Source organism: Telmatherina bonti, assembly GCF_933228915.1.
Source record: "Telmatherina bonti genome assembly, chromosome: 3".
Lineage (NCBI taxonomy): Eukaryota > Metazoa > Chordata > Actinopteri > Atheriniformes > Telmatherinidae > Telmatherina > Telmatherina bonti.
Window position 1 is genome coordinate 20,830,385 of NC_136621.1, and position 12,228 is coordinate 20,842,612.

Genomic DNA, 12,228 nt, shown 5'->3' on the forward strand with positions numbered 1-12,228 from the left:
TGAGGCAGTAATCTTTATTGACAAGAGCCAAAGTCTTTTATAATCCCTCCTGCTTTTCTTGACTGCTGCTTTATCTGGGCTCCAGAAAAGCATCACATTAACTTTTGTTTTAATTGGATTTTGAATAAGTGAGTAAGTTTCATTAAATAGCATATGAAAGACTGAATTCTGAGCCCAAACTGAGTCTGAGCACCACTGGTTTTTGTGTGGTTACATCTGCCTTGTCAGTCCTTTTAAAGCAGAATACATTTTGCATTAAATGTTAACTTATAACATAAATAAACTTTAGCGTGTCATATATTTCTACTCTCTTCTTTTGGAATGACATCATAGCAGACAGAGAAAGACTGAGTTGAAAAGTTTATTTTAAAACTGGTTAGTGATCAACAATTTGTTTGGTTTTCACAACGATTAAGATGGTGCTTAAGGATGAGGAGTGCAGAGCTTTCAGATGTCATTGCCATCCTGCCAGTCTGTAAATATTACAAAAAGTCAGAAATTGCCACAACACAAATAAAAATGACCATTGACAACGCAGGCTCGTACTATGTAGCGTCATGGCGAAGTGAATAATGAGATTTGTTGACATAAATAATGAAGTGTTATATTTCATCACTGAGGGATGTATTCAGTCAGATGATGTGGATTTACAGCATCGCAGGGTCATAATGATGACAATGATGCTTAGAGACAGATGCACGACACAGTGAATCACTTGTTCATGAATATGCATGTTTGAACAAACACTTGTTGGTGGATACAGTAGAGACTTAAGTAGTTATCAGTTAGTGTCTCTGGACAAGAGTCGGCTTTTGCTCACAAGCCATTGAGAAAGAATTAATAAAGCGGCTGGAGTTTAGTTTAACACAAATAAGTGAATAAGATGCTGTGTGAATTCCTCTATGCTGTTTTGTACATTCACCCAGGCCTGCATTATGACTGATTTGGGCTGCTTCTCTTCAATTAATCTCTCTTGATCACTCATGAAGTGTATTTGTGGTTGTAATCTTCTTCAAAATCATTACAAGCGTTAACACTCAAATGTGAAACACAGTTTATGAACTTGAGTTGGCCTCACCAACTTGCCTATGTGATGGCTAGTTTGTTGAAATCAGTTAAACCTGCAGTTAAATAAATAATGCAATGATCAAGGCAAAAAAAAAAAAAGAAGACGACAACTTCAAGAATTGACAACTTATCCATAAGTTCCAACTTATCCATCCGTCCGTAAGTCAATCCATCCATCCATCCATTGACAGGTCAGCAGTCCATTACAGCCAACTTATCCATTATAACCTTTTTTTTTTTTTTTCCATTTTAAACCATGTCAATGTCTCAGGCTTTTGCCACAGAATTAACACACCTTGACTTCTTTCAATTTTGCCCACCAGGATCTTTTGCCCATCCCCCTCATTATCATAGATTATTAGACAAAGTCATGACAACTTGTTTGTTCAGAAGTGGCTACTCTGAGGGGAAAAAAAGCATTTCATTAAAGATCTGCAAATGCCATCAACAATGTACCATCTTGTCTTTACTCTCAGGCAGTGGGATGAGCAGCTGGATCCTCGTCTGAATGCCAAACAGAAAGAGGCCATCTTGGCCATCACCACACCCGTCACTATCCATCTGCCCCCAGTCCTTATTATTGGACCCTATGGTACCGGCAAGACCTTCACCCTGGCCCAGGCCGTCAAGCACATCCTTCGCCAGGAGAACAGCAGGTCTGTGCATGCAATGTATTATGTTACATCTAACTGAACATTTGATTAGTGTTGCCATTAGCAGGACAACCTGACTTTTTGTACACACATCCCCACCTCTTTTCATAATCCTTGTGGTGTTGAAAAGGTGGATAAAATATGTTGATTGCGTGTATATCAAGGCAACCACCTTTTCACTGGTGAGCTGACAGCAGGCGACGGACAGATTTGTTGTGGCACCGTGAGAAAGACATTTTATGCATTATATGCTTTGGTCCCGATTCGATTCCAATTTTTTTGGTGCCTATTCGATTTAAATTGCAATTCTCACAATCAACCAATGGTCTGAGAGTAACATAGTTTTGCCCTCAGCCCAACACATGAATAACCAGTCAGATATCATGTGGTTGAGAGATCCAGCTCAAGTTTAAATACATGCTGGACCACAGACTGATACAATAGAGCAGGAACGTTGATGAGTAGCTGTAAACGTAAAATAAAACTATGATAAAATTACTACACGGTGTGTGTGGAGGTGGCAGGGGGGCTGTGCTGGTTATGACCTTGGTGGCAGCTTCAGGGCAGTAGCTGCCATGGGTTTGAAATTTAAAAGCAAGGAAACGCAGAATTCTGTGTGTGTTTGCGTCTAGGCTTTTATTTGTTGAGTGCTTTGTACTATGCTTGTTCCTTCAGTCAAGAGGAATTAATGCTGTTCATTTGGATGAATTTGTATCATTTTTGCTTGATGCACATGGTTAGTTTGATCATTCATTTCTGTGGCCAAAATGGGACGTCCAATTGAACCCTAATGTATTGAATCATATTATGTCAATTCAGTGGATAACACAGTGTCCCTTAACAATAAAACATTGCAAGATTCTTTTCTTCAGCGGACATTTTTCTTCATTAGTTTACTCCCTACTTGTGCAGATATCGACTGGAAATTTTGCAGTTAGATGCAAATCAATGTAGCGCCAGCATAAAAACAGTTCCCAAGTCCTCATAAAAAATTAATGCAATATGTCCGACCACATCCTAACAGAAGCTTCTGTTTTGTTTTTAATAAAGCAGAGCAAGGTGTGCATATGTAATATGAAAAAGGAAAAAAAGGCCCTTGAAAAATGCATTGTGACATTTATTCCTCAGTTTACTTAACAACACATTCAATATTCAGTCTATGGATGAATTGTAGATGTTAAAAAGCCAGGTCAAGGGGAGGTAAACCCTCTGGACTAATGCTACCAGCTCATCATACGATGTACAAAATACTATACTATACTCCACACAGGTTCATATGTCATTGTTCTCAATGCCAGAGGCTTTTTTTCTGAAATCTGTCAATATGATGTTTCACTGATGTTTAGATATGGAATTGTCAAGACAGCCTCCTTTCAGCCGAACAAACGTACAGTTCAGCCTCAACTGTTTTCTTACATTTACTGTTAGATTTGAAATAGTTCTTGACATTAGAGTGAAAGTTGCTTCATTAATTATGAAAGCTGGTGATATCCTAGCAAGTTTAGATATTAGAGAAGTTTATTAGACTATCAAGATGCAGTGAATTGTAAACTATTTTGAAAGAAAAAAATGTCCAGTTGTAACATTAGATGCTGAAAGTAGGCTGCAGCTATAGTTTATTTTAATAATCTATTAATAGGAGCATGTTAGATCAAGCAAACCTTTTTAGTGACTGACATCATCCTCTTAAGCCATGCTAGTGTTGTTCTTGTACCATGTAACCATCTTAATGTTGTTTTGCTTGAATTGGGCTTTCACACATGTGCAATTTAGCCATGATGTGTGTGCTAATGCATTGTATTGTTATGGATCATTATTGAACCATGCACTTATAACCATGTAGCTATGTAGTCCTTTCCTTGTTGTTCTATATGCCAGATCTTCCACTATATCTTCGTGTGGATGGGGTTGAGCAGTTGAGATTGTTGTTTCTGAACGTTGTAGCGCCTGTGTTCATTGCTGACGTCGTTTCTTTTGTTTCTACAGGGTCCTGATCTGCACTCATTCCAACAGTGCAGCTGACCTTTACATTAAGGACTACCTTCATCCTTATGTTGAAGCAGGCAATGCGCATGCCAGACCTCTCAGGTATGGTAACTTGGTTACATAAGAAACACATGTCTCATGACAGCCAAAAGCATGTCAAACACCTTCATTTATACTAGATGTTGGGTATATTTGCTTGCACTGTGCATAGCTGATACATTTTGAGAAAGTGTCCTAAAGATATTACGTAAACTAATTAGTAAAGTCCAAAAAGCTTGGTTTCTGCTGGAGTTTGAAGATGTTGACAGCATTATGGAAATCTGGACTGACAACACGAGACAGTAGCTCACAGTTACCGATAAACATATCTTCCCAGGTTTCCTTAACATTGCTCAGCAATAAGCAGTATCAAGCAAAAAATAACCCAATTCGCATCAGAATTACATGTCAGGAGCCCATTAGTGTCACTAGCTGCGTTTTTATTCCATTGCAGCTTCTGTAAAGTAACCACGTAGCGTTATTCAGGGTTTTTCAACTTGTTACAGAGAATTTGCTACATCTTTTTGATGCCTTTCCCCCTCAATTTCATTTCTAAAACTCTGAAATTGGCTGTTTGTTCCACACTGCACCATCTTTATTGGAAATGAACAAGTCACAAACCCTCATGTCACATCCAGGTACTCATAAATGCAAAAAAAGTGTTACTATTACACTTTTACTTTATATTCCTATTTTGCAACCTCATGAGAGTGTAAAAACTTTTTAGTGATATTTAAGACCTCCCCCCCTAAATATAGGTGTTTCCATTAGCGCTTTTTACTGCAATATTCAGTTTCTGTGCATTTCTACGTGTAATGTAAACGCAGCTACTTAGAAAATGGTGGTAAATCCCATTCCGTTATTTGCTCCGATTAGTTTATAGCGACAGGAAGCACATTTTACGTCAGTAAAGTAGACACATACTTTTGATGGGAAAGAAATGTCCTATTTGTTAAGTATCTGCAATCTAGCATTAACAGTTCCTTATATAATCTGCTGCCTCTGTCAGATTAGACCATCTTTGAGAACATCTCTCTTGACACTTATCAATACATCCACTCAGTTGCCTTTAATGCAAAGCCTGCAGTCAGACTGATGCATCTGCACAGCACAGAGCCTCTAGACAAACCAGGCTGTTTTTGCCCCAAAGCGGCATCAAGCAGACCGTTGCTAACTTGGAGGATGTGATCTCAAGAGCTACCTTGAGGCAACACGTAGACACAGAAGTACAGTTACTGGCATTTTTGTTGCACCGCATCAGTGACTTGTAATCACATTTCAGCAGCCTCGGAAGCCATGAAGATGGGGAGGCAATGCCTGCCTCGACAGACACAGGGTCAATGTGACAGCTGTGATTTTTGTGTTTATATAGCTTGTTTCACATTAGTGGTCAATCTTATTTCAACAGTTTCAATTTTAAACTCCTCAAAAATCAACAGAGCAAAGTACTAGGTTTTAGTTTTTTCTTTCAAATGGACAGACGGAGGCTGCCACGGCAACATTACATGAAAAATAAAGTATTGACTTTAAAGATCAAGTAAAGCCTGACAGTCAGGCTTCTTTTTTTTTTTTTTTTTTTTTGTAGTCATTTCACTTGAGCTTTATTCAGTGCAGGCTTTACTCCACTGGCTGCCTGTGAACGTTAGATGTTAAAATCCTGTTTGCTTTTAAAGATTTAAATGGTCCTGCCCCACCTTATTTCTGGGATTTTTCGTTGCCTCAACCCACTTGAGACTTGACCTGATTGGCTTTGAACTTATTTTCATTTGGTTTTTTATTTTCTGGATTTGATTCAATTTATTAATTGCAATGACCAAACTTTTGAATTTCTTTTGCTGCACTTATCACCTCCTGGCTGTAACCATTTCTCTTTATTGCTCTGGTTTACTTACTCAATTCAGGGTATACTTCAGGAACCGCTGGGTTAAGACGGTCCACCCAGTGGTGCAGCAGTACTGTCTGATCTCCAGCACACAGATCACTTTCCAAATGCCCACAAGGGAGGACATCCTCAGGCACCGCGTGGTTGTGGTCACCCTCAGCACCTCCCAGTACCTCTGCCAGCTTGACTTGGAGCCTGGTAAGTCTTAAAAATTTTTCTTTTACCATTTTAAATATAATTTAGTAAGGCCACAGTGATTGCTGATATAAACAATTATTACCTTAGTAACTTTTATTTCTGCTTGCAGACCTTAGAGGGCACAGTACACTCAACTTGTTACCGTAAACACACAGACACACTGTTTCAGGATGATTAAACTACAGTTTTGTGGTTATGCATGATGTTTCTTCATATAAATATGTAGATGTATACTTGCAATGTTCAAACTGTTGTATTAATACACTTTTTTTGTTTATTCTTTTGATTGTTCTCTATGGCAACCTTCAGTTGTTAGGGCCGACCACCTGAAGAGATGTGGATCTCATTTAAGTTGTGTCAAAGATATGGAAAACTAACCAATGTCAGTGCAGGCTAATAACCCACACTAGAGGGGGCTTTGTCTGTTGCTTGGAAACACAATCTGCCTGTTTCCAAAATACTTTAAATCAACAGGCATTCTCCCTGTTTTAATCTGTGCTTCCCTTTTGGTGTTAGATAGTGTTGAAAAAAAATATAAATACATGTTAATATCACTGGAAACATCCAAGACTCTGACTTGTGTGTTAATGATCGGACTGGGCTAATATTAAATATAATAATATTAGTTTACTAAATATTTTATTCAGAATATTACAATATGAATACAAACCCTTATTAACCCAGACTTTACAAAAACCTGTTTTGCATAATAAAGTTGCATGCATAGATCCTTTAGATCATTTCTAAATCTCATCTATGAAGTGAAAGGGATATAAAGGAAGGACGAGTGTGAGAGAGTGGATTTGAGTGGAAGCAGGTGCCATTTATTATTTAAGTCAACAATCCTCCCCACCTCTGCTTATTTTCTATCTCTTCTCTCTTTTCCCACCATTATTATGTCCAATTTCAGCCAGTATTAGCTCGATTTCTAAAAGGAGGAACAGGAATATAATTTAATGTTTGGTTCATACATGCAGAATATTCTACAAGGCAGGCGGCTGTGTCCCAGGTGGGACATTAAAGTGCCAATTTGCTGCTCATAACATGCTGTTTATGTTAGGCGGATATGTGTTTAATAGGAAAAAAATATATGCAAGATGCATTGTATATATGTTTCATATAGCAATTTGGCAAAATAAAGAGATCTGAAGGTTTAATAGGATTGTTTGAAATGAAGTTTGCAGCATTTAATGTCTCTCAGCCTGTTAAAACACAACTTCTACTGTACGATGTGTTTGCTACATAAACAGAATGTCATGGTTTTCAACAGTCACTTTAAGATTATCCACAAGTTATGTGCTTTTGTTTGATATACAGCTTAACTGTACGACATTGAAAAGGCAATTCTCACTTAATAAAGCTTGACAAATGAACCCAATATGTATGCAAGTACCCAGCCTTGAAATCAAAGAGCGTACCATTTTGATCAGAACAGCTGTGGGAGAGCCGTGCTAGTTTATGCTTTACTGAAATGCTTTACATTCAAAGGAGAAAGCTGTTTTAAGGCTTTACTGTTGGGGGAAAAAATTGCCAGAAGAGTACATTCTGCAAACATTTGTCCAAAGGAATATACTAAAGAGTAGATGCTGCTTCATATCAAACTGCTCCTCCTCTCTTCATGCTTGGCATGTTTTTGTTGTTTGTTTACTTTCTGACAGTCCCCAAGTTTATTTTGTTATTCCAGCTGTCACATTTCATATCTGTGTACACTTTATGGTGAAACTGGTGTAGCTTTAAAGGCTGTTTGTTGGTTGATATTCCGCCCCTTTTTTTTCCGCTTCCTGCTCCAGCACACATTTGTTATGCTGTTTTATCCCCAGCACCGTTTGAGCTTTTTAAATCAGGGTTAGGTTACTGTTCAGCCATTTTCAAGCAAACCCACTAAACCCTGCATTAGTGTTGTAGGGCTGGTTAAAGAACAGAAAGGAGAATATCTTCAGGCATCCAAGTGTAGAAAAGAGAAAACATATAGGTTACAATGCTTTTATCTTTTCTTCAACTTGAAAAATTCCTCTGTTGTCTTTGCAAAAAATAAAATGCCATTTTCCTGATGAGAATGCTTCTTTCTTTTAAATCAGTTGCCTTGAAACCATATTGAGACCACAGAGAGGAGTATGGTGTGAGATAAATGTGATAGATTGATTATGCATATGTATAACTGCATGTCGTTAGCATATACTGTATATCAGTGCAGTTGGAAGTAAATGGATGCTCATGTTGTGTTTCATTTACAGGGTTGTTCACTCATATCCTGTTGGATGAAGCAGCTCAGGCCATGGAGTGTGAAACCATCATGCCTTTTGCTCTGGCTAGCAAGACCACCCGCATCGTGCTGGCTGGGGACCATATGCAGGTACGTGATGGGACAACATTAGTATTTTTACTCTGTTGAAAGGACAGTTATTACTGTTGAGGAAGAAATGCAAATCACTATCTAGTGTGAGTACTTACTACAGATCTTTCAAATGGTTTTTCTTCATAATCAGATATTGTAGTGTAGACTAAAGGGGGGGTGGGGGGATATAGCGTCAAGTTAGAGGTATAATCTTCCCGTGTAGACTTGTAAAAACACCTTCAGTGTGAGATAACACAAATATGAAGTCACGTCAGTCAAGCTTTAAAAACCAGCACAAGGAATTAAATTTTAATTTCCTCATTCATTCGTTTTCTGGCTTTGAGACATTGTGAAGGATTACCAGTAAGAAGTGGATGAAGTTGAGACAAGTCTGCCATGAAGCAATTGCTTTAGGAATTCAGTCTCTCACTGGTTTCAGCCAAGAAAACAAGACTTGTAAAGTGTCCACCTTAATCTTCATATCTGTCTCAGTTACTGTGTCATATGTTCCTCCATCTTCTTTCCATCATGTAACATTTTATCTATTCAGCAAGTAAAGGAAGATGTTTCCTTTATATTTACTGACTCTTTAGTCTGCAGCATATGCTGCTATGACAACAAACACCCATTTCAGTGGTTCAAGACCTGCCGTAATTGTCATTAAAAGTTTTCTTCTTCTCCTGATTAACATATACTTGACATTATGTTAGTTTTAGCAGAAATTGGAAACAGATTCCGATTATTGCTGCTAGATCACAGGAAAATACACATGGAGATCGTTTTGACTATATTGTAGGGCATTTGTTCATTTAATAGCTTACATGTAATAATGCTGATTGTAATATTAGATCTGACATATCTCCACTCACCCATGCATAAATGAGTAGCTTTGTCCAAACCTGACAGAAGAACTTTCCAGTCAACTATTACATGTGATGGAGTCCTGTTTTTTTAACATGGAATTTGGTTTCCAATAAAATGGAGGTGGACAATGTTTGTGAGTTGGAATAAACACTATACAGCGTCATGATAAAATTGTGAAGGATACGCATTGAAAATGGACTTATTAGTGTTTTTCTGTCTCTCAACTTGCAGCTCAGTCCATTTGTGTACAGCGAGTTTGCACGAGAACGCAACCTGCATGTGTCGCTACTGGACCGGCTGTATGAGCACTACCCTCCTGAATTCCCCTGTCGCATCCTCCTGTGTGAGAACTACCGCTCACATGAAGCTATCATCAAGTAGGTCTGAGCAATCAACACTGCCTCGTGTGGAAACTGTGGTAGTAAATACAGGAACATTGGAGTGGTGGGAGTTGTGGCGCTTTGCATGGCCACACTTTGAATTGAATTGTATAATTCTAACTTATTTATCATGTTGAGCTTAGTTAAACATGATGCTGCAAAAAATTGTGCTGTGTGAACAAACACTTGTGTTCTTAAGCAATTTCACTACATATTCTCCCCCTCCTTCTTCCGTTCCTCTCTTCTTCCCCTCTTTCCAAAAGCTACACGTCTGAGTTATTTTATGATGGGAAGCTGATGGCAAGTGGCAAGCAGCCCTCCCATAAGGACTTCTACCCTCTGACCTTCTTCACAGCCAGAGGAGAAGATGTCCAGGAGAAGAATAGCACTGCCTACTACAACAATGCTGAGGTATGGATCGCAGCATATCTGACATTCAAAACATCTTTGACACATTTGTCTTTTATCTCACCTCTTGATTTAAACTAATATTTTAATCAATCAAAAACCAACCATTACTGGCGGTGTTTTAGCCTACATGCTTACTTAGGTTACTGAACAGTCAGATGGAAATACAGCAGTGGGTCAACTGAGACACCAAATCTGTTGCTGGCATACACTGACCAATTAAAACATGGATGCTTCTTGATATTTGCCCCCAAACTGTCAGCAGTACCTAATTAACTTCTCACTGTATATGTGTGTTTGAGTGCACTTCAAACCAAAAACTACATGATCATAATGTTGGGAAGTTACAATACACTGCCTAACGAGACAGAACCCACCAAATTGGTCCATTTAGTTACCTTTTGCAATGGTTTTTTAAGGGTTTTCCTTTAAGTGGGAGACATTTCCAAGCCTAAGTGATGTGCCTGAGCTTGGTACAGTAGGGAAGAAAAAAGACCTGCACATATCTCACACACAAATTAAAATTTAGGTTTGTTTTTTGGGTTTTTTTTTTTTTTTTTTTTTTTTTTTGAGAACCAAACGTACTTTGCTAAGTTAAAATTCAGAACACCATTCAGTGATTTTCAGTACTCATCTTACTGGTTTTCCACCACTCCCACATTCAGAAAGTCATAGCCTCCCGTTACTACGGACTAACTTTGATGCCTTTCTACTACACAAGTAGCAAAGCCTCTTTTGTTCTTCAAATATTGTATCCCCCGCTGATGCCTTTTAACCTCAGTTGAAAACATCCCAGACTTCCCACAGCTTGCTTCAGGTCAGGTGGACAGAAGGGTCATGGTTTGAAAATGGCATGTTCTTATTTTTTTTCCCCCTTCTCCAGCTTCTCTCATATTTTCATATTGTGTCTCCATTTATGGTTTCTGTGGTTTCACAAAGAGGCAAAAATCTATTTGTTTGAAAAATGTAAAAATGTGAAAGTATTGTAACATGTTTTAAACTCTAAGATAACTGCTGGAGCTGTTAGTTAAAATACATAAGATGGTACTTTAATTTTAGGTCTTGCAGTCTTTTCCATGGATACTTTCTTTCTTTTTTCCTTTTTGAATAGAAATGTTATGAAATGCATCTAGTTTACGATGTTAATGTCTGTGTGTATTATTTGACTCAGTCCACTAAAATCAATTTAAATAAAAAATGTTTTTTGGGGGGGGGGGGGGGGGAATATTGTTATATGCAGGAGTCTCAACCATTAAATTGTTGGGTGCAACTTTTTATTTATTTTTTGGTGGCACCGGACATTTCTTAAGTCCATGTAAATGACTTTAATTATCTCTCTGAATGTCTATCTGCATTTTCTGAGTTTACTCTTTACCTGAACTGTCACTGTAATTTAAAAAAAAAAAAAAAAAGTAATTCAAGTTTGAAATGTTGAGTTAAATATAGTTCAATGAAGCTGCATTTTACGTTTATTTTTAAGTGTTTATTTGATAATTTTGTCCTGAACCTGATTATTTTTGTTTACAATAACTTGACATCATCTATGTATAATAATCAAAAGAAAATCCATAAATGTGTCCAAATGTGTTTAAACCGCTTCGAAAAACCAAAAATCAGGGCACACCAGTGCAGTGCAATTTAATGTGATTATTCGAGATAAATTAATTACAAAGTCTAATTAATCTGATCATTTTTTAACTGTTTGAAGGGATTCTTGTTATGTCTTTCCAGGTATTTGAGATTGTGGAGCGAGTGGAGGAGTTGCGCAAAAAGTGGCCAGTGGCCTGGGGTAAGCTGGATGAGGGGAGCATCGGGGTGGTATCGCCGTATGCAGACCAAGTGTTTCGCATTCGTGCTGAGCTCCGAAAGAAAAGGATGCCAGAGGTCAGCGTTGAAAGAGTGCTCAATGTCCAAGGTGAGCAAATATATCATCAAATATGCCTGAAAATGATGACAGAAGTGAAAATAGTGCTACATTAACGAACCACTGTCTTTGTATTTATATACAGCTTGACTTGTATGGGGTCCTGCATGTGATTACTGTGTAGCATTTTAAATCTGTTAGTCTATTATAAAGAAATCCTAAAACTTTTATCCCTCAGCCCTCTCATTAACGTTTCCTCTTGGGGAGCTTGTTCCACACGGTTTGTGTGATATGTCGCGTCTTTCTGCAGTCAAAGCGATGTTTACCATGAAGACAGAGTGTCTTTTCCTAGTTTCTGCTCTGCTCCAGTACCCGCTACTCCCACTTGTATTGCATCCAGCTGCTCTTTACAGGTCATTAGCTTCCTCATTAATCACTCATGAAACATGTGGTCATGTGCACACACAGACGTAAACTATCCTGTAGTTAGTATTTAGAAATTAAAATTGATATGCGCATGTGGTGTTTTCTATGTAGACAGCCTCTGGAGT

The 12,228-nt window shown here is 38.1% G+C and overlaps 1 protein-coding gene across 1 annotated transcript in view; it reads left to right on the plus strand.

Moving 5' to 3' along the window:
* Window positions 1–12,228, plus strand: part of helz (helicase with zinc finger) — a 51,737-nt gene that overhangs the window by 22,442 nt on the left and 17,067 nt on the right. The window contains exons 16-22 of the mRNA XM_079264507.1: window positions 1,545–1,724; window positions 3,708–3,809; window positions 5,648–5,826; window positions 8,061–8,179; window positions 9,257–9,402; window positions 9,669–9,816; window positions 11,545–11,728. Of these exons, the coding sequence (XP_079120633.1) occupies window positions 1,545–1,724; window positions 3,708–3,809; window positions 5,648–5,826; window positions 8,061–8,179; window positions 9,257–9,402; window positions 9,669–9,816; window positions 11,545–11,728 (1,058 nt within the window). The remainder of the gene's footprint in view (window positions 1–1,544; window positions 1,725–3,707; window positions 3,810–5,647; window positions 5,827–8,060; window positions 8,180–9,256; window positions 9,403–9,668; window positions 9,817–11,544; window positions 11,729–12,228) is intronic.